Raw genomic sequence first — 22686 nt, 5'->3', positions numbered from 1 at the left:
CTCCTTAATTTTTACTTGTAATATACCTGCTCTTGTAAGATAAAGCAGGTAAGAAATTGAGAGGTGTGACATAGAAATGTTAAGATGTTTATTTTAAAACGCTAAGCTACATCGTATGGTACACTACTACAATTCTAGTATTATCTGCCAAATTTAGTGTCCTATCACTTACCACTTTACCATCATTTACCACCAAATCCCACCAAATATGACACAGAGACAATTTGTTTAAGAAAAGTTTTATTAATGTGTTAATATTTCAGCAAAGTTATTGCAACGGGTTGAAAAGGCAGACACACTATTACAGGCTGTAAAGTAACAAATGAGTTTTACACAATTAAAATATTAAACATACTTACGGGATTTGCTGAATGACTAACAGACCCATAAAAGAAATTAAATCTGAAAGACGAAATCCAGTATTAGCACCTACAATAATCTCTGACAGTGAAACTTTTAATGGTTTCCCTCTTCTAATGTATTTTTAAACTCTCTCCCAAATACAGCGCTCTCAAACCCCAAGGATAAACGAAAGGCATAAGCAGCCCCGATCCTAGGAATGTACAGCCAAAAGCAGAGCTACAGATAGGACTCAGACTTGAGAGTTCTACTGAGAAGTAACTTACTGTACTTGAGCCAATCATAAGATTTCTGTACACTGAATACTGTATATGAGAAAATTCTGTGAGTCATAAGGTTTGCCGTAGGGATAGTTAAAAATTAGTAATATACAGTATTATTCCTATCAAATTTTTTTCCCATAAGTTATATTTATAACAAAACTATAATTAAAATATTTTTTATACCTGCTTATTCCATATCCAGGGACACAGCGGGAACACCTATGTGTTTGATGGTTTGGCATCCACTTTATTGTGCTTACTGATTTTTGTGATGAACAAGCAACACGCACCACATCTTTCCAACATTCAAGGTAATGCAACAATGACATCAAATTCTCCAAAGAAATAACTGGAAATTGCATTAAATACTGCTTTAATTAGGAATAATTGCTATAATAAAACAAATAACATTATACATAATTTTTTTCAAGGAGCTTCGGTTTGAGGAATTGAATAGTAGAAACAGATCTTAAGATTTGAGTCATGGTAAAACCGGTAATTCTTTGAAATCTGGGAGATGCATTAGCAAAACGACAGCCACAGCCAACCCTCACCAAAATCCTGGAGAAAAGCATTTTATTAATTTAGGGCAACAAGATAGAACACTGGCGAAGATACGGCTTGTTGAGGTCTAAAGCCACCTGAGAAGCTGGCCCAAGGAATGAAGAGAACTAATGGTACGTACTGGTGGCAGATAATAAGCTTTGCACTGGGCTAACCAACTGTGTTTTATTAAATGGCTTTGAATAAAAAAAAGTGAAATGCTTCATTGTGTTTTCTCAGAAACTAATCAAAAGATTACAGAGTCCTACACAATTTGGAGACACAAAGTGGATGCTGAGCGACTAGAGGTCACCTCAGGTGTGGAATTTTAGAAAGTTGAGTCCTTGGAGTAAATGGCACCGTGGCTCTGGCAGCAGATAGAAAGGAATGATGCTCTGGAGAGGAGGTAGGGACACTCTGCGGTCGGCCAGTGGATACATGAGGGGCCCGGCTGGAAGTGGGATCTGTAATTAGAGGGAGAAGTAAAGCTTTGAGAGAGATGCTGAAAATAACTTGTAAAATCATTTTTCTTCCATCAACTGATATGAGCATATAACATGTGGTCTATGTTCTACTAACCCACAATTTTATCTACTAAAATATCTTGGTACCATTTGTCTAAATGAGTCTACAGCTCAATAGTCTACAAATCTAAGTCCTAGATATTCAGATCTCTGACCAAGCACATCACCACGAAGCCAGGCTGCCTTGACTGCTGTCTACTAGCTGTTTGTCCTTGGGCCAGCAACTTAAAGTTCTCTCTGCCTCGGCTTCCTCATCTGAAAAACAGGGATAACAATATCTACCTCACAGGGTCGTTGTGATGATTCAAATTAAGCATTCAGAATAGTGCTGGCACAGATGTGCCAACAAACATTAGCTGTTTTTATTATCACTAGTTGTGATGGAATAATCATGTATTCCATTTTATATAAAGATGGCAATTTTAATCCAGAGAGAAAACGCCAGTGTATGTAACAATGAGAATGTGATAATAAAGATACATGCAAGATATTATAAAAATTAAGCTTAAAGAAAAGTATTTTTGTTTAAAGCTCCTTATAAAAATAAAGGCCATCCTCATGTTTGTGTAGTCTTTTGTTAAGTCACTAATTCCCACATATTACTTCAAATTGCAGACACCTTGCAGACTGAAGAGAAATGGAAGAATTGAATAAATTATGCTTAGAGTTTCCTCCCCTTCCCCAAGATCTCAGCCCACATTGCATCCTGGACCTTGGGAACACCTAACTCCAAAAATGAAATTGTGTTGAACAAAAATATCTGCATTCATGAAAAATGGTATCCAGAAGTTATTAATGTAAATCTTTCCCATTTCAAAATTCTAGTTATTTGAATATTGACAGATTAGCCTCTGGTGTGTAATTGCTCAAACCCCATACATCAGAAAAACACATGATTACACAATAGCTGCAAAATGAGTCATGACAAATGGGCTGTGCCAAGTTATCGCAGCTGCAACTGATATACAAACCATGGCATGGAACAAAAGCCACACAGAAGGTCACTGGTTGTTTGAGAAGTATCAGTTTGAAAATTGTCCATGAGAAAGTGTATGGACAAGTAACACTAAGTGTTCCAAAACAAAGCCTTTTTAAGGAAACACAGCATACAGCAGAGGATGTCATGATTTAGATCTCTGGCTTTCAGGAATTCAGGTGACACATTCACTAGTGCTAAAGAAGGCAGCTCTGGAATGTTGCATGGCTTGCAGGATTCAATAAATCATACAGGAGCAGACAAAATGTATTTTTTTTCTTTTTTTAAGCATTGAAAAAGAAGAGAAGGGGATAAACCTCTAGAATTATCTGATGAACTCTTCCCTTTCTCCATGTTCCTGCTGCTGCAAGTACTGAGAGGAAGTATGGTATAAAAGACAGGGGTTTTATGGTCAATCAGACTTGGGTTCATATCCCAATACTCGTTAACCGTGTGATTGTGAGAACATCATTTAATTTATTTGTATCCGAGTTTGCTCATCTGTAAAATGGGGAAATACCTTGTAGGGTTCTTATGAGGTTCAGAAGTACCATTTATACAATACCAGGCACACAGTAGGTGCCCTCAAAATGGTAGCTGTTATTAATGTTGCCCTAGGAAGACGTATGTTGGCTTTGGTACATTCTGTATCTGTGCTGTCTATTACCTAGTGACAGATACCCGTAAGCACAGTCAACTAGAAAAATGCAGCAGCAGAACACTTTCTGTAGGAAGACCACGTAACTGAAATTGGCAGAAATAGTGAAGTGCTACTTCCTGTCACTTAGAAGGCTATGCTAAAGTACTTATGGATTCAGCGTGACTCTGCCTACAGATTCTTATTCATATTAATTTGTTTCTTACTCATTAAAGGGCAGTATCTGGATATTTAAGGACATTAACACTTTAAACAAAGGAATGGAATTTATGTTTCTACTCAGTAGGTAAGGTTTCTTCCATAGGGTTCTGAAGCCACTTAAATATAATAAATGAAATATTCAGAATCTCCCTACTCCCCTCTGAAATGTTCCCTTTGCTTATTAAAGCCATTTGTCATACAGGTAGACATCTCTGAGCTCATTCTTATATGCAAAACCCACGTATTTATATGCCTATGATAGTTCTGAAATATTAAAACAAGCCAAGTAACTGCCATCCCCCATTCCCCCACCAAAGTAACAACAAAACCAGTCTGAACACAATACAGCAGGAAAAAAATCAGAATTAAATTCTCTATCACCAAACAGAACTTGGGCTGAATATACATTTTAAGTATCAAGCTAATACAGTGACTAGCTTAAGCTAACACAGCAAATATACCGCTATTTAACTGTGTGATTTAATGATTTATTTACCATGCGGGGAAGAATATTTATGCATCTTCTAAACTTGCAAAAATTGCATACAAGCCATATCATTTCATATTTACCTTTAATTCTACAGTTTATCTTCCACTGCTCATGCCTCTGTCTTCATAAATGGTAATTTCAATCTAAACAGCATGGCTGTTAAGAAAACACACTACAGGACACAACACATAAAGGGGACTTGGCAAGGTGAAGGGTGTGATCCGCAGACTTTGCTTTCAGTTTGCTTTGCTTATTTTTCAATTATTAAACTTTTTTCCTACTTAAGTGTGCTTTCTCCAATTTGCTGAATATTTTAAGAAATGTAATTACTTATAGTCCACCTATAGTTCCTTCCCAAACACTGATGATTTATGTTTTGAAAACAAAACAAATAAATTCTGAAAAGGATGCTTTATTTATAGAACTAGGGAGTTCTTAACTGAGAATCCATGGAGGTAATGAATTCAGGGATTTAAAAATACCCTGAAATTATATGAAAACTTTTTTCTTGGGAAAGGGTTCATGACCCCTGAAAGTTTAAGAACTATTGTTGCAGAGTATAATAAAACTGCTGAAATTATTATCAGCTGGAAGGCCTGGGCTTATGTGACCTAGGTTTTTAAAAAATTTATTTACCCATTACTCCAGTTATCAAGCTAAATTAGTTTTTTGCAATTGTATTTACCAAATTCACTTAGTGATTTTCAAAGCTTATTGCCTCTAAAAATATGCACAGTATGTCAAAGGTAATGAAATTATACATCTGGCAGCTGTAACTGATTTCAACTAGTCAGATGAACCCATGAAACTGCAATTCATTTGGATGACAAGTCTCACCACACATTATGAGTTTATCCATTTCAAAGGGGCTTCAGGTTCAGGGTTTCTGCAGCTGAAATGCATTACTCAAACCACCCCCGTTATTACTACAAGATGCCCTCAGAACCACCAGGAAAGATGGTGACCAGAATAGTAAACAAACCACAGAGACCTGCACCATGCAATGGAAGGAGGGACATACTTTAAAATAAAAAATGTTGGAGACAGGGGATTTACAGTAGGTATGCAATTCACACAGAAACTACCTAGGGCAAATACAGGATGGGAGTTAAATTCTCTCTAGCCGATGCCAAACAATATCAACATTTTCTTGTTATAAATATTTAGACTTTCTGATCCGAACCAAAAAGATACAACTCGCAGTCCTCGCTCAATGGGGTCTGTCAGGAGGAGGCCTTGTGGAGCATAGATCTTCTCATTCTGCTCTTGAATGTATTTGGAGACTTTCTTCAAAACCTGATAAAAAGAAACACCACAGCTTTTTACAAACTTTGTCAGATTTCCCTTTAAGTGTTAGTGAGATCTCAAAATATTCAGGCAGTGGGAATTCGTTTTCAAGGCAAGTCACACAGATATTCACATGGTGGAATACAGCTGTGATTACTTGGCTCACAGGAGTTGCATATGACATATAGCAAAGTGTGAGGGACTCTTCCAGTCAAAAATATCTTCAACGCAATGCAAATAAATGCAAAAGCATACAATGGCATGGTGAGAACCAACCCCCTCCTTCCTACTTCCCAGTCACCTCAATCCTGCATGTGGAGAAACACACAGATGGCTATATACACAATGGCTGCTCATGCTTCTCTTTTCCTATTCATAAAATGCTGTTAATGTGACATCTTCTAAAATCAAGGACAGTTCTTGGCCTTGACTTTTACAAAACTTAAAGGACTGCTTCTCTCCTTTGTACATGTTCATCAATTTAAAGTAATGATAAAAGGCTGGCTTATAACAAAAGGAAGACCCATTATTTCAAAACTAGAAAGTTTATTTCCTTTGTAGAGCATGTGGGCATTAGCTGCCAGGGAGTTTCTGATAAATACAAGTGTCTTATGTCATTTCCATGACTGCATGTAGTGCTCTTCTGCAGTTTGCTCATTTCCTAGACAGGAACCTCAATTTGTAAGTTTAGTATTAAGCTTGTAAAAGTCAAAGCAAATGTAGACAAAAACCAGATAGGATACAAAGGAACTTCTGGAAATTGCCAAATCTCCAGCTTTAATAAGGGCAATTCTGAGACAGATAAGCTAGAAGAAAATAAATCTTAATAGCTACATCCAAAATCAAAGAGTTACATGTTTTATTTCAGGCTCGAAGTCATCATAACTTTTTTCTGGCTCTAATGTTCAAAGAGGCTTTGATCCAGTTCTTCAAATTACTATGTATTTCCTTAAATTCACACTATTAGCAAATGATAAAGTCACAAATGTGATCACAACTTAAAGGGAAAAAAGAACTGTATGAAAATAAAGTTGGAAATTAAGCAATGATTTAAGTGTGCCTTATATAACGTACAGACCAAACTAACAAATTAGGATGTCACAATTTAGATGCTTTGGTATACACTGATTTAGAATTTAAAACTCTACCTCTTTAATATAAAGAATTTTCTAATTGAAGAAAACTAAACAGTTTATTCAAGTTTTTTGGGGGGATAAAAAAATCTCATGTTTTATGCTTCTGTAAAAGAGCGTAAGATTATTAAAAGAGCAATCTGCATGGTTCTTATGTAATAAATTAGGAGTACTATTTCTAAAGAAAAGATTTGTTTTTTTCATCTAATTACCTGAAGCAATGCATGTATCATTCTCCTATTTTCAGCACTCAAAGAATTTGAGCTGTGCTTGGTCTTTATGAGCAAAAAAATCCCTTAGGCACTATCTTCACATCAGAGTTTGTCAATCATCCTAAAATAATGAATAGAAGGAAGTAGCCCATAAAGGTGCCCAACTAAGGCCTCTCAATCTTCTCTCCAATTTCCTTCTCAGCTCACCTGCCAGACTTGGAAACTGGAGACTCAGTCTCCCTTCACGCCAGTCCATTAGTACTAAGGAAGACACTCAGAAAATGCCTGCATGGCTGGTTTCAAAGAAAGGACTCCTTCAGAACAGCTTTCCGTCTCCTTTCTCTGAGTACAGGTTACGAGCAAAGAAACAGCAACAGCATTCTTTTATTTGGTTCAAGTATCACTTTGTTGGGCAAGTTTTCTGTTGTTTTTTTTTTTTTTTTAATAAACTTTAGTAACATTGATATGCACTTGGGTATCAGTTCAGAAAGAAAACAATCAGTTTTCCTTTTTGTATAAGCTCTAAATCTTCTTATACTATTGTGGTGAAGGCAACACTCTCCTAAACAAGATGCTTTAAAACTCTTAGTCTCAAAATAAAAATAAAATAAAAATTAAAACAAACAAACGATAAAAGTCTTAGTCTCTTTAATAGCGGAAAAGCATTAATATGTGTAAACTCATACCACAGTCTCAGAAAGGACAAAGCGCCATTCTCACCCCCAAGAAATCATATGTTGACATTTTATTCACACTTTATTATTTTTGGTAAATCAATGTCAAAGTAAACCATAATATTTAACAAAGTTATCTGTCACTCTCAAATCCTCAACAAAACTTCAATTTGTATAATATTTACAAAGTGAAACACAATCAAATCTTGGAAAAAACTACTGTCTTCCCTGAGGATATTCAACTGGAGAAAGCCTTCCAGCCCTTCAAGAAAAATAGCCTGATTGAGGCTAAGTAACACCACATCTTACTGTTTTCAGAACATATCCAAGTTCTCTCCTGTGTTTTTCTAGACATTCTGCACATGGGCAGAAGGGATGTTTTCTAGTTCATGAACAAGGCAGAGAGATACTGAGAGGAGAACGTTCCACGAGCCCATTTGTTCCCTAATTATCATGGGTAGCAACAATAGAGAAATAACACTGAAGTCTTTATCTTCATTTTAAATCAATAAATAGCACATTATAGGGAAAAATGCATCATTGTTCTAGTGAGTTTTAAAAGGCCTATTTACAATTTCAAAACATTTAACACACATGACAAAGTATAAGCACTGTTATATTTGGCTTACTGTTTGTAGACTAGGAATTTCGGTGTTTAAAACAATAGAGACTAAATGACTCAACCCCGTCCTTTCGTAAGTAGAAAATAATAGCACAAAAATTCCTGAGAGACAAACTGGGAAAGGGAGAGGGCAACTGTGCTTACATTTTAATCATTTTATCGAAACACAAATACACACTTCTATTAAAAGTATAGGTATATCATATCTTAACTATGATCATTCCAGTTATTAATTTTGCACAATCTAGTTATCCGTGTTCACTTTCTACAAAATATCATCTATTTTTAAAATGTGGCCATGCCTTAAATTTGGTTTCTGAATTTTACTTGGTCTTTACTTGCTTTATAATATTTGCTTTATAAAAAGAAAAGGGCCTTGCTTAGACCTACAAAATAGGACCTTACACAATGTCTACAAATCCAAGCTAAAACACATATTGGGATCAACCAATTTCCATTGAATTTCTGGTATCAAGGACCATCTTCCAAGATTTCATAATTGGAAGGATTTTAATTGAGAGCTAAGTATTTTCAGCACCCAAATAAACTAGCAGCTGACTAAAAGATCACTTATACTTGAAAAAAATCATATGTGAGTTCACAAATATCTGACTAAAACTTACATAGGTAACTTCATTAAAATCTATCTTGGCTGGGCACAGTGGCTCATGCCTGTAGCCCTAGCACTTTGGGAGGCCGAGATGGGAGGATCACTTGAGGCCAGGAGTGCAAAACCAGCCTAGCCAACATAGTGAGACCCCATCTCTGGTTTTTTTTTTTTTTTTTTAAAGTAATAAAGGCTGGGTGCTGGGTGCAGTGGCTCACGCCTGCAATCTTAGAACTTTGGGGGGCCAACGCAGGTGGATTACTTGAGGCCAGGAGTTCGAGACCAGCCTAGTCAACGTGGTGAAACTTCATCTCTACTGGCACAAGAATCACTTGAACCCAGGAGGTGGAGGAGTGGGATGGCACCACTGCATTCCAGCCCGGGCGACAGAGCGAGACTCTGTCTCAATAATAAAAAAAAAAGAAAAAAGAAAAAAAATTGACCTCAAGAAAACACTGTTTATTAAGCACTAACCACATGTGAAGAAAATTATGAATTCTAATATCCATTTTACAGTTGAGAGAATTCAGAGAGATTAATTTGTCCAAGATCTCATAATTCGTATAAACTGACTAGCACCCAATTACTAATTTCTTTTTACAAATGACATCAGTACTTCTATTTCAGCAAATATACTTTGACAAATACAATTAAAATTTTATCAACAAATGTAATGACAACTCAAGCCTTTTAATATTTCACTAAGCATGAATAAAATACTCAAGAGATGTGCTTCTACCTTAAATTAGCAATATTATGGACTTCTGTAAATAGCCATTCCGGATGATAAAGTTTCTACCCATATGAATTCAGCTTTACCCAACCCTCCTACATTCATGCCGACTATCAACATATCCCTTGGAACTGGTCACCTCTTTGCACCCCTCCTGTTCCCTTCCTAGTCCAGGCTATCTCACTCTTGCCTGGACTTCTGTGGAGCTTCCTCACTTGTTTCCCTACTTCTATTCTTATGCCTTTTTTCCACAAAGCAAAGAGATCTCTTTAAAATGAAAATCTTGCTGGGCACAGCAGCTCATCCCTTTAATCCCAATACTCTGAGAGGCTGAGGTGGGAGGATCGCTTGAGCCCAGGAGTTCGAGACCAGTGTGGACAACACAGTGAGACCCTGTTTCTATTACAAAAATAAATAAAATGAAAATCTGATCACATCACTCTCTTAATACTTTGAGTAGCTTCCCACTTGCACTAAAAATAAAATCTATACTTCGTTCCATGGACGAGGCACTCCAAGTTACAGCTCCTGCTTACCTCTCCAAATCCACCTCCCATCATTCTCTGCCCCTCCTCTCCTGTGCATCACCTTCTCTCAGTTCTCAGGGTCCATCAAGCTCTCTGGGCCTTTGTGTATGTTCATCTTTCTGCCTTAATGCCCCAGGCTTTTCATCCTTCATGCAACAGCTTAAATGTCACCACCTCGGAGGCCTCTTTTGACCATACACCCTGGATTAGGTCCTGCCTATTATTTTCTACCACAGGCCAGTTTGTTTCCTTTAAGGCACTTATCATAATGTGTAATTTTGTTGTCTTTGTTTCCTTGTTATTATCAGCTGTCACCACTTAATTATGAACTCCACAAGGTCAGCAACCATGTTTGTCCTGTTCGGTTATGTGCCAGCACTTTGCTTAGCACATAGTAGGCTTTCCAATAGTTACTGAGCAAACAAATCCCCTGAGCCTTCACTCACTGAAAGTATTAGAGAGGAGATACACTGAAACAGACTGAAAGCTGACACTGAGCCTTGATAATTTCTGATTTTGAAAGTTAAACAGGAATGAAAGCTTCTCTCTGTGGTATTGATATGGAAGGAAAGAGCATGGTCCCTTTAAAGGACACAGAAGCAGGCAGGTAGGGAAGTGCTGGGTGGAGAAGGGCGTGGTCCCTGGCTAACACTCCACCTCCAGGCCTGTGCCCAGTAGGTGAAGACAGGCATTTTTGTTTTCCTGCCCAAAAGCTGCAAGTCCACCCTGGCCTGCCACGCCCCCATCCTGTGCCTATAAAAGCCCTGAGACCCTAGTAGGCAGGCAAACAGGCGGCTGGATGTCGAGAGGTGAACATTAGTGGAGGAACACACAGGTGGCTGGATGTCGAGAGGAACACACTGGCGTAGGAGCACACTGGCACACCGGTAGACCATCAATTGGCAGAATCACGCAGAGTTTGGCCAGGATGGTTGGAGAAGAGTTCGGTTGTTGAGCAGCCTGACTCCAGGGGAAAACCATCTCCCTTCTGGCTCCCCCATTTGCTGAGAGCTACTTCCACTCAACAAAACCTTGCACTCATTCTCCAAGCCCACATGTGATCCGACTCTTCTGGTACACCAAGGCAAGAACTCTGGGATACAGAAAGCCCTCTGCCCTTGCAATAAGGCAGGGGTCTAACTGAGTTAACACAAGCCGCCTATGGACAGCTAAACTAAAAGAGCACCCTGTAACATATGCTCACTGGGGCTTCAGGAGCTGTAAAACATTCACCCCTAGACACTGCCATGGGGTTGGAGCCCCACAGCCTGCCCATCTGTATGCACCCCTAGAGGTTTGAGCAGCAGGGTACTGAAGAAGCAAGTCACACCCCATCTCACACCCTGCGAGGGGGACAAGAGAACTTTTCCTGTTTCAACATGGGGAAGGATATAAATAACTATACTTAAATAGACCTGTTTATATGAGATGGAATTATAGTAACAGGATGGTAATGAAGAATACAACAGCATTTTCAGCCAACAGCTCCAAAAACTTTAGCTGCAACTATATGCACTCTCCACTACATGGAGTGTAAGACATTTCTATCAGATGGGGTATGATATATTCTTATAGCATTTCGTTTTCTGAGCACTGTCAGAATTTAGTGATATACCAGGGCTTACTGTGATTAATTTACAGTCATTTATTTAACATATATTCAATGAGTGCCTGATATACCCAAGGCATGGTGTCAGGCATAAAGAGGGATACAAAATGGTTAAGGCATTGTCCTCAAGAAAAATACATACTTGAAAGGCAAATAAGACAAGAACATAAACTGCTACATTCCAAAGAAAAGTGAGGCAAGTGCCATAAAACAGATACAAATAAAATGTAGGGACACAAGAGAAGAGAAAGAATTCTGACTAAAATAGAGAAAAAGTTAGATGAAAGTGACACCCAAGGGACTAGTGGGATTTGAACCTGGGAAGATAGCATCCCAGGTGGAGGAGAACCACAGTGGGTATGTTTGCTGACCAGTGAGGGATGGAGTTTGGCTGAGGGAGAAAGTGAAGGAAGGAATGGGAGGCAGCGCTGGAAAGGTAAGCTGTGGTCAGCTTGAGCAGGGCCTTGAACTTTATTCAGTGGTAAAACATGGGAAGCCAGGGAAGGTATCTGACTTGGCAGAAGTAGTAAGGGAAGTAAATCTGTGTTTTATAAAAACAGCAGCAGATAATTTAGAAAAGCAAAAGGAGGGAAGAAATGAGACAAGTCACACTATTTCAATAGTCTAGGGGAGACAGAATAAGGGCATAACCTAGGATAGTGGCAGAGGAAATCACAAAAAGTGAATGACTGTGAAAATGAAAGATATTTCAGTCTTTGAAAACAGATTAATTTTTCCCTCTTCTTCATCCCTCATGCCCAAAGATGGTATTGAAAAGACAGGGGTGCTACTGACAAAATGGGGAGGTGGGAGGTTTGACTTCTGGTCATCTTAAGTTGGGAAATAAGCAATTCAGGAGCTAGCAGCCAACTGGAAAGAGAAGGTAAGAACTCAGGTGGGAGAAGAGAGTGACATTTAGGGAAATAAAGTAAAAACATTCCCAGAAAGCTGAGTAGGAAGAGAACATAAAGATTTTCTACATTCTTCTTAAGTGTAGGCCAGTCTGAACATTGACACGTCAACTGCAAGTGAACATACCAACTGTAACCTATTTTGAAAGACTCAGGACTATGTGCCTCTGTACATCGGAACACAATTTGAAAGATAAATGCCCCTAAATATTTTACAGCAACTATCACCGTGTAAGCATCAATGTGTAATAAGCTTGCCTTCTTCATGATTTTAAGAGATTTTTGTGAAAACAAAAGTAGCGTTACCTTCTCATAATGAGTTTCCATGCATAGGAAGATGGTATATGCTGTTAAACAAGCCAAACAACCTTCGAGATATGATTGGCCGCCAAGCTTCTCTGCTTCTGCATAAAGGTTATTTAGAGTTCGAACTGTTTCTTCAAACTGCTGCCTATCAATCTGTAGAGAAGAAAAGAATTTAAAAATAAGTTTTGGAAAAAAAAATCAACTTACTAATGCATGCTATCAATAATGTATCTTGTTTTGTCACCATTCTTAGCCACTAGCTGACAATTTTTTTGGTGATTAAATCTGGGCCTAAGTTACCAAAACTGCTTAGTTTGTCTAATTTTATCCCTCTATAAATACTGGATAGCTTCAAGGCTCAATAAGGTTCTTCTTTATTCTTTCTACTAAATTTCAAGTAACTCTAGACTTTGTTCCTCTTTCCATTCATTTAGATTCACATTTACTGAGCACCTACTATCAGATACTATGAAAAACCTCAAGATAAAGCACTGTCTCAATCCTCAAGAGTTTCACTATGCAAGCAGAGCAGGCATGTAAACATAAAAATGCAAAAAGCTGGCCGGGCGCGGTGGCTCACACCTGTAATCCCAGCACTTTGGGAGGCCGAGGCATGCAGATCACGAGGTCAGGAGATCGAGACCATCCTGGCTAACACGGTGAAACCCCATCTCTACTAAAAATACAAAAAAATTAGTCGGCCGTGGTGGCGGGTGCCTGTAGTCCCAGCTATTGGGGAGGCTGAGGCAGGAAAATGGCGTGAACCTGGGAGGCGGAGCTTGCAGTGAGCTGAGATCGCGCCACTGCACTCCAGCCTGGGCGACAGAGCGGGACTCCGTCTCAAAGAAAAAAAAAAAAAGCAGTAAGCTGACAGGATACTATCATATAGGCAAATATAAAGTCTAGTGGGGCACAAAAGCAAGGAGATATTCCCTTTATCTGGGAAGGGCAGGTAATCTTAAATTGAGTAAGTAAACACTGGAATTTACTAGGCAAGAAAAAAGTGACATTTTAGCAGAAGGATCAAAAGGCGTAGGTTCTATATTCTGTTTACTCAGTCTATCTCTTTTGAAGCAATTCTCTTGTTACTAAATAAGGTAAAATTTGTTAAGGTAAAATCTCAAGCTAATACACAATTTTTCACATCAAGTCATTCATTCTTATTACCTCTCTCTATTTGGTGACACCATTATCTTAAATTTACACTAATACTACTACAGGTTGAGCATCCCTGATTTAAATTCTGAACTCAGAAAGTCTCCAAAATCTGAAACTTTTGAGCACTGACATGATACCACAAGTGGAAAATTCCACACCTGACCTCATGTGAGGGGTCACAGTCAAAATGCAGGTGCACAACACATAGTTTATTCAGTGTCCCCAAGGGAAAAAGACCCTTCCAGCCCCCGTCAGCTGCCATGTACCTTTTCCATGCACAGCCAGATTCTCCCATGCAAGCACGCTCACAAAAGGTGGTAAGATGGTTCAGTGTACACACACTTTGTCTCATAAAGTCATTTAAAATATTGTATAAAATTACCTTCAGGTTATATGTATAATAAGGTGGATATAAAACATAATGAGTTTCATGTTCACACTTGGATCCCAACCCCAAGATATCTCATTAGTATAAACAAATATTTCAAAATCTAAAAAAACCCCAAAATCTGAAATACTTCTGGTTCTACATATTTCACATAAGAAAGAACCTGTACTGTCATCCATCGTTTCACTCCATCATCTGCTTTTACTTTATTCTCCCAATATTACTTTACTGTCTTCTAATAGTACTTTGTATAACAGATTTCAAATTTTGCTACTTCATCCTAGGATTTTCAAGGCCCATTAGGAGAGCATTCATCCAATACTGCCATTATCTGTCTGTACTCTAGGCCTTCTCTCGCATAAGGATTCCCTTATTTCTAAAATTAGTAAATACTTACATATGAATTCTCTCTTTTATGAAGTCTTTATTTAAAGACTTTTTTTGTTTGGCTTTTTTTTTTTCCTTTCCTGGTCTCTGCGAACCTATTAAGTCTTGCTTTATAATAGAAATAGACTCAGAAAAAAAAAAATTAGGCTAGAGATGAAACCTCATCTCTACTAAAAATACAAAAATTAGTAGGGAATGGTGGTGCACGCCTGTAATCCCAGCTACTCGGGAGGCTGAGGCACGAGAATCACTTGATCCTGGCACCAGAGGTTACAGTGAGCCAAGACTACGCCACTGTACTCCAGCCTGCGTGACAGAGTGAAACTGTCTCAAAAAAAAAAAAAAAAAAAAAGATTGGCTAGGGTACACAGTCTAGTACCCTAGACTGAGCTAGTGGCATGATGGCTCATGCCTATAATCCCAGCATTTGGGAGGCTGAGGTGGGTGGATCACTTGAGCTCAGGAGTTTGAGACCAGCATGGGCAACATGGTGAAACTCTGTCTCTACTAAAAATGCAAAAATTAGCCAGGCGTGGTGGCGCATGCCCATAGTCCCAGCTACTGAGGAGGCTGAGGTGGGAGGATTGCTGGAGCCTGGGAAGTGGAGGTTGCAGTGAACCGAGATCTCACCACTGCACTCCAGTCTGGGTGACAGAGTGAGACTCTGTCTCAAAAAGAGAAAAAAAAAATCCTCAACATACAGTATGAGCCCTACTATTCCCAAGAACATAATCTTTTTTTTTTTGAGACAGAGTCTCACTGTGTCACCCAGGCTGGAGTACAGTGGCACAATTTTGGCTCACTGTAACCTCTGGTGCCAGGATCAAGTGATTCTCGTGCCTCAGCCTCCCAAGTAGCTGGGATTACAGGCGTGCACCACCATTCCCTACTAATTTTTGTATTTTTAGTAGAGACGAGGTTTCACCATGTTGGCCAGGCTGGTCTCAAACTCCTGACCTCATGTGATCCACCCCCCTGTCCTCCCAAAGTGCTGGGATTACAGGCATGAGCCACCTGCACCTGGCCCCAAGAACATCATCTTTCAAAGTGTAAAAAATTCATGACCATTCTTAAGCTATGACAATTCTTAAAGTTAGAAGCAGTTGTTGTCATTGTTTTGTCCACTGTGTGGAAAATGTGAGGAGTCAATGAGCTAGTGGCATGCATGAATTTAATGTAACCTTTAAAGTGGTGTTGGCTCGACCCATTTTTCAAAAGGAGTTAAATTTCCAGGAATATTAGAGATTTGGACAAAGGCTAGGTGGGTCAAGACGGCCTTTAAGCGCAGGGGCAGTGTTTCTTCACTGAGCTACCCCTTGAAGATGTGGTGTCAAGGCTGGTCATCTGGGAAACTGTCAGAGTTCTCATTCACGAAAACAGACTGAGAAGAGCTCAGCAAACAAAAATGGTAAGCTGTTATGTTCACCTAATTATGCCTTCAGTTTGTCTACTGATAAGTCCACAAAAGTCTAAATAATTCCAATCACATTTGATGTGCTTATAAGTCATTGAATTATTTATGTTTCTTTACAATACAATTCAAAACCATGGGATTCAACCCAGAAACATCTTATTTCTTTCATATTAGAATTACTATTTATCCAGGAAACCCTAATTATTATTATTTTTTAAGTTTAGAGACAGAGTATCGCTATGTTGCCCAGACTGGTCTTGAACTCCTGGCCCCAAGTGATCCTCCTACCTCAACCTCCAGAGCAACTGGGATTACTTGGGTGCAAACCACCATGCCCAGCCAGAAACACTAATTCTTATGCGTTATTCTGAGACTACAATGCCTTATAGGATAGAGGTAAATCATACGTCAGTTAAACAAATAAAAAAAAAAAGGTTAATAAAAAAATTTAAAAAAAGGATAAACGGTTAAAGTAAATGCCAACACATTTTTGAAAGGTTATTTTAAAAAAGGGAAATAAAGGGTAAAAATCACAGAAGGCATCAGTAAAGGCAAACAACAAACTTCACAAGAAAGGGCTCAAGAGAACAAATGTTGGCATTTGTATCTCACTACCTTTAGGTTATGAAAAACAGTGGCCAGTGTTCTCCCTTAGGTTCCTGGCCACTGATACAGGAGCTTTATCAAAATTTAGATATATGAGAAGTCAGAGCCAAATAAAATTTGGACCCACAAACATCAAAAGTCAGAATGGAAAGAGAAATCAGGCTCATTTTCTCAGAATTTTGGTTCGTGTTGAACTACATAGTAGAAAGCATGGTGAAGCCTGCAGTGATCACGTATCAAGGGTGGCAGGTCAATGGTAATTACTAACCAGAAGGGGAGACATATTTTTAAAGGGAAATAAGGGAACAAATGCCTCAATTACAGTTCACTCATTCTTCTACCTAGACCAAGGGTAACTAAGGTATCTGTATTTTGGCTAATGAGAATAAAGCTTCCTTTAAGGAACTGTTCTGGCAACAAATCGCTTAAGCATCAAAGTAGTACATTCTAAAAGCCAGCAGAGAAAATGAACTTGTTAACAGACAGAACCTATCCTACTCCCAAATTAAAGGGCACAAATGTGTGTGTATTTTTAAAAAAATGCTTTAAAATAACACAGAACACTTGCATATTAGTGTCTTTCTCTATTACGTTGCCAAGTGTGATGTTCTCACAAAAAGAAAATCAGCTCCAACGGCAGAGCAATCAGTAAAATTTCTAGGGTAAGTAGTAGAGAAACAGAAACCTTTCAGTTTTTCATCAAAGCAAGGAAAGTTTAAACCTGTAATTTAAATTTAATCTCAACACACACACACACACACACCCCCCCCATACACACACAATCAAAGCTTTTCTAGTGGTTTAAAGCATAAGCTAGTGTTTTAACCCAAACATTTAAAAAGAAAAAAGAAATTCACAGGCACAATTGAATAGTGCCATGTAACATTCCATATAGTACTCAGTACCACAGGCAGTTCTGGGCTACAAAGAGTCAAAGAGGTAAAAGGACTCCAGAATTTAGAAACATCAATTTCCTGAGAAGAATCAGTGGAGCACTGTAACTACATTGTGCTTTTGTACTTAGGTTACAAAATAAAGGCTCTGCCACACACAGAGTGGAAGGCTAATGTCTGATTCTGCGTACACACATTTGCTCAAATATGAGGTGTAAGTGTTGCTTTAAAACCTTAAAGCAAAGGAATCTTTAATGTCCAAATAATGGCGGTAAAAAAAGAATACTTTATATTCTGATTTTGAAGTACATAAAATTGCATGTCATAATCTCCATGAGAGGCTTAAAAATAAAACATTTGATTGATTCCATGTAAATCTTTTTTATTTTATTTATTTTTTGAGACAGAGTCTTGCTCTGTCGCCCAGGCTGGAGTACAATGGCATGATCTCGGCTCACTACAACCTCCGCCTCCCAGGTTCCAGAAATTCTTCGACTTCAGCCTCCTGAGTAGCTGGGATTACAGGTGCCCGCCACCACACCTGACTAATTTTTGTATTTTTAGTAGAGTTGGCCAAGCTGGTCTTGAATTCCCCACCTCAAGTGATGTACCCGCCACGGCCTCCCAGAGTGCTGGGATTACAGGCGTGAGCCACCGCGCCCAGCCTGATTCCATGTAAATCTTAACATGTAAAACACATCAGCTGTGATGTTAAATTATTTTAAAACAACATTCAGTAGCTCTAACCAACTGGCCACTTGCTGAATTTCTAGCTCTTCTAACCACTGTGGATAGTTCCACCTACCGTCACGCTGAGTTAACTCATAACATAGTTGACAAGATACTGCAGCATTTAAATGGCATTTCAGAAACAAGTCACCTCACCATCTTTTAAAGGCATATTTGATCAATTTGCAATTCAAGAAACATATTTGGGCCACTAACCTGCCCATGGTTATGTCAAACTGAAGGAAACTATAATGGATCATTGTTGATTTCCCAACCATGGCAATCAGGCAGTGCAACCCACCTCACTGTAAACTGTCTGTAAATAACTGCTACACATTTCTCTACACAGACTCATCCACACCTACTTATCCCATGACCAGCATCCCTCAGTCCCACACCCAACGAATGCCTAATCACCTCTCAGGCCCTCGCCCTCCCTGTCACAGAGGAGGGAGCCACAAAACCTGCTTCCAGCTAACCAGAAATTGATCCCTGAACAGGAAACACAATCTACATGACATGGGTCAAGACCAAAAGAATCTTTGGTTGAGTGTACATATGTGGGCACACAAAAACACAGGCAGGCACGCACATACTCCATTACCTCTACAAGATACAATGATTTTTTAAAAAAACGTTTTGCTAAGTCTGAAGGAGAAGCAAATTCCATTCTTACATTTTTGCATGCAATGTTACCCAAAGGACCTACATCCTGATGGCCATTTTGATATGCAAGACAAAACAAGTGGCTCCCAATGAATGTGATAAGTTTAAGGCCTTGTTCTGAGATATTTTCCTGTCCAGGCCTATCTAACGCTCTACGTCTTTAAGGTTCCAAGAAAGCCTAAATGCACCGCCTGGCAATGCACCTAATAAACCCTTTCAGTCAAACAGTGCGGCCAGCACAGAGGCAGCAAACACCAGTTATGAGAATGATGATGATTTATCTTGCGCGGAGAGGTAGGAAGATATAGCTTAAAACCTGGTGGCTGAGGTGGCCTGGAGCCTCAGGAATTGGCTCCTCAACGCTGCCGACAATAACCCGGGGTGGGGATTTGAGGGAGTGCAGCAGGGGAAGACTGCTGGATCCAGATTCCCGGCACCTGGCAACAAAGTTCCATAAGGTCGTCAACCCCGGCGACCGGCGTATATTATTCTTCCTCCTCCAAACACCTGTCTTGCTTAGTGGCTCTCTTCTTACACCTTTGGCCAAGGCCCCTTCTGTGCCTGGCCCTCCCCAGAACTGCTGGATCCTCAACGGCCCGGTTGTCGCCCACACCCCTCCCGTCCCCGGTGAGTCTCCCTCCCTCGCCAGAGCAGGCGTGGGGAGCCAGGTTGCGTACCCGGTTCTCCAGCTCCGCAGGGAACTTGGTCTGGAACTGGCAGCGTGTGCCACTGCTGTAGTCTCGCTGAATGAACACCTTTCCGGACACCGGCGCCTGCTGCGGCCTCATGGCGAGGACTGGACACCCCGCGCTGCGGGGTCGGGGGAACACCAACCGCGGATCAGAGCCCCGGCCTGGACCCGGGACTCCGACCCGCCAGTCCCTCGCCCCCACTCGCCGCCCAAAACAGCCCAAGGCCTCCTCTGCCCCGCTCCCCTTCACCCATGCTGTCACCGCGGGCCTTAGCTGCCGCCTGGCCCAGGCCCCGCGCCCCCCAACAACCCGGTTCGGCCCGGGAAACAAACCCGCCTCCTCTGCCCTCCAGCTGCTGTCGTGCCGCCTTCGCCGTCACTTACGTCCTGCCGCAAAAAGCCTCTTCCCCGCCCCTCAGCTCGGCCTCCTACCTCAAGTCTGGGACCCACCCTCTCCTCCGGCCGTAAAGTCACCCTGCCGAGGCTGCGCGCTGCGGGGCTGGGCCGAGGAAGGGAAACGCTGTGGGCGGGGCCAGGGCCGACCCCGCCTTCCGCCCTCGGAGATTGTTTCCGGAAGGAGAGAGGCGGGGCGAACTGTGGGGCTGCGGCCGGCGCGAGCGCGCGGCGGTGTGAGGGACGAAGTTTCCTGGCTGTGTCACTTGTGGCAGCTGGTTCCCGATCGCCGATTGTGAGGGGTTATTTTCGTTCTTGATTGGACGTCGCAACTTACGTGTGGGTTGTGCCACCCAACTCATACGTAAAACGAAAAACAAAGAAAAAACAACACCCCTCCCCAGACCCTCAAACACAAACTGCTCATCGTGTTCAGAAGTAGAAGGGCTCTGGGGATGGATCCGTTTGGTCCCTAGACTCGTAAGAAAGGGTCAGGAAGTGAGGACGAAGAACCTGCGTGGGCCCCAGCGTTAGCCGTCCCCGCCCCTGCCCCGACTCGTCTTTGGGGGCGGCTTTCCTCTCACCCCACGTTTCCACCCAGCTCCCATCCACGCCCCTCGACGGCGGCTTTCCTCTCACCCCCATTTCCACCCAGCCGCCACCCATGCCCCTCAGGTGACCCAAGGGGACAGACAAGCAGTTCTGCCCTCCTTGCCCACTGGCCCCTACTTTACTCAGCATCTCTTTGCAAGGCAGCCAAAGAAACCCCACCTTACCTTGTCTCCTGCTAATACAACCTTTCAGTACCATGTCTTATATATTTAATACAGTTTAAATATCCTGCCTTTTAAATATGAAAAATTCTCCCATTGTGTTTTAAAAACAGCTTTTTCGAGATATAAATGGCATACAATAAACCACACATATTTAAAGCAGTGGATTTGATAACTTTGGACATATGAATACACCCATAAACCATTGTCACAATCAAGATAGTAAAGCTCCATTGCCCTGAAAAGGTTCCTCCAGCTCCTGTGTAATTCCTCCCTCCTGCCTCTCCCCAGACCCCATTTCCCAGGCACTGATCCACCTTCTGTCACTATACATTAGTTTCATTTCCTTGAATTTTATATAAATTGAATCATATAGTGTGTACCCCCTTTTTTGCCTGGCTTCTTTCACATAGACTATTTCGAAGTCCATCTGTTGTTGTGTTATCAATAATTCATTTCTTTTTGATGCTGGATAGCTATTCCATTCTATGGCCATCCCACAGTTTGTTTATCCATTCTTCTGTTGATGGACATTTTGGGTTGCTTCCAGTTTTGGTATGTTACAAATAAAGCTGCTATGGACATTTATTTACAAGTGTTTGTATAGATGTGTAGACCTTAATGCTTTCATTTCTCTTGGGTACGTACCTAGGATTAGAATGGCTAGATTGTACGGTGAAAACACGTTTAACTTTTTGGCAAACTGACAAACTGTTTTCCAAAGCGGTGTCACCATTTTATATTCCCACCAGAGTTCCAGTTGCTCCACATCTTTGCCAACACTTGTGTAGTGATATCTCCTGCAGTCATAATTTTCGTTTTTCCATGACTAATGATTTTGAGCATATTTTCCTGTACTTATTTGCCATTCATGTATCTTCTCTGGTGAAGTGTCTATTCAAAACTTTTGCCCATTATTTTTGGTTGTATTTTATTTTCCTGTTGTTGAGGGTTTTTTTGTTTTTTCGTTTTTTTTGTTTTTTGTTCGTTTTGATTTATATCTTTATTGGCTGGACTAAAGGTCAGTTTTAAATTTTTATGGCACTTTAATCCTTGGGTTTTTGTATGTTTAAAGATGTTTTCCTGAGGCCTTTATACTTGTGTGAGAAATTGGCCGGGCTGTTTTTGAGTTTTGAGTTCTTTATACATTCTGGAGAAAAATCCTTTATCAGATAAATGATTTGCATGCATTTTTCACAGTCTGTGATATGTCTTTTTACTCTCTTAATACGTTAGGGGTTTGAGGGGATTAGGTGTGGACCTCTTGGGAAGGGTATTTCTGCCTCCTACAGGTATAGATTTAAACTCTTCCCTCCCCCCTGTATGATTATTCAGTTGTTTACGCACCATTTGTTGAAAAGACTCTCATTTCTTCACTGAATTGCCTTTGTATCTCTGTTGAAAATCAGTGGAGTGTGTGTGTGTGTGTGTGTGTGTGTCTGTCTGTCTGCCTGTTCTGGACTCTCTATTCTATTTCATGATCTGATCTTGTTTTGCATTAAATGTCTACTAGTGTTTGTCTCTGAGATTGATGCTTCCTTGCTGACTCAGTAAGATCTCCTAGGAGCTGTTTTTCTACATATTCATTACTAGGAGTGGAGAACACCCTTAAGCAGGTAAAACAGTTTCTACCCTCACAATTCCAGTCTAATGAAGTCAACAAAGAAAACAATTTTCATCCATTGTGTATTTGGAGTATTTTCTTGCAGCCCTTGGCCACTGAGACTAGGTGGTAAAACAGATTATTATTGTTATTTTTTGAGACGGAGTCTCACTCTGTCACCCAGGCTGGAGTTCGGTGGCACGATCTTGGCTCACCACAACCTCCACCTCCTGGGTTCAAGCCATTCTCCTGCCTCAGCCTCCCGAGTAGCTGGGATTACAGGTGCATGCCACCACGCCCGGCTAATTTTTGTATTTTTTAGAGTAGAGACAGGGTTTTACCATGTTGG

At 40.4% G+C, this 22686-nt stretch overlaps 1 protein-coding gene across 5 annotated transcripts; it reads right to left on the bottom strand.

Annotated features, from left to right (window-relative positions):
- Nucleotides 1-223: 223 nt before the first annotated feature.
- On the bottom strand, nucleotides 224-20123 carry GOLGA7 (golgin A7). 5 transcript variants are annotated; one of them, XM_025393753.1, is made up of 6 exons: nucleotides 19953-20123; nucleotides 19555-19687; nucleotides 12637-12789; nucleotides 5210-5311; nucleotides 4096-4158; nucleotides 224-1630 (listed from the first exon to the last, which is right to left on the bottom strand). In XM_025393753.1, exons 2-5 carry the CDS (start codon nucleotides 19663-19665, stop codon nucleotides 4111-4113), a joined length of 414 nt encoding a protein of 137 aa, XP_025249538.1. In that variant the 5' UTR covers nucleotides 19666-19687; nucleotides 19953-20123; the 3' UTR covers nucleotides 224-1630; nucleotides 4096-4110. The 5 variants fall into 5 exon arrangements, with proteins under 5 accessions (XP_025249538.1, XP_025249535.1, XP_025249537.1 ...); XM_025393750.1 differs by having other exon boundaries at nucleotides 19902-20054; XM_025393752.1 differs by lacking the exon at nucleotides 19953-20123 and adding an exon at nucleotides 19831-19907.
- Nucleotides 20124-22686: the final 2563 nt, after the last annotated feature.

This window comes from Theropithecus gelada, chromosome 8 (assembly GCF_003255815.1).
Source record: "Theropithecus gelada isolate Dixy chromosome 8, Tgel_1.0, whole genome shotgun sequence".
Classification (NCBI taxonomy): Eukaryota; Metazoa; Chordata; class Mammalia; order Primates; family Cercopithecidae; genus Theropithecus; species Theropithecus gelada.
The sequence above is the reverse complement of the archived record's forward strand: the minus strand, read 5'-3'. Positions and strand labels throughout refer to the sequence as shown.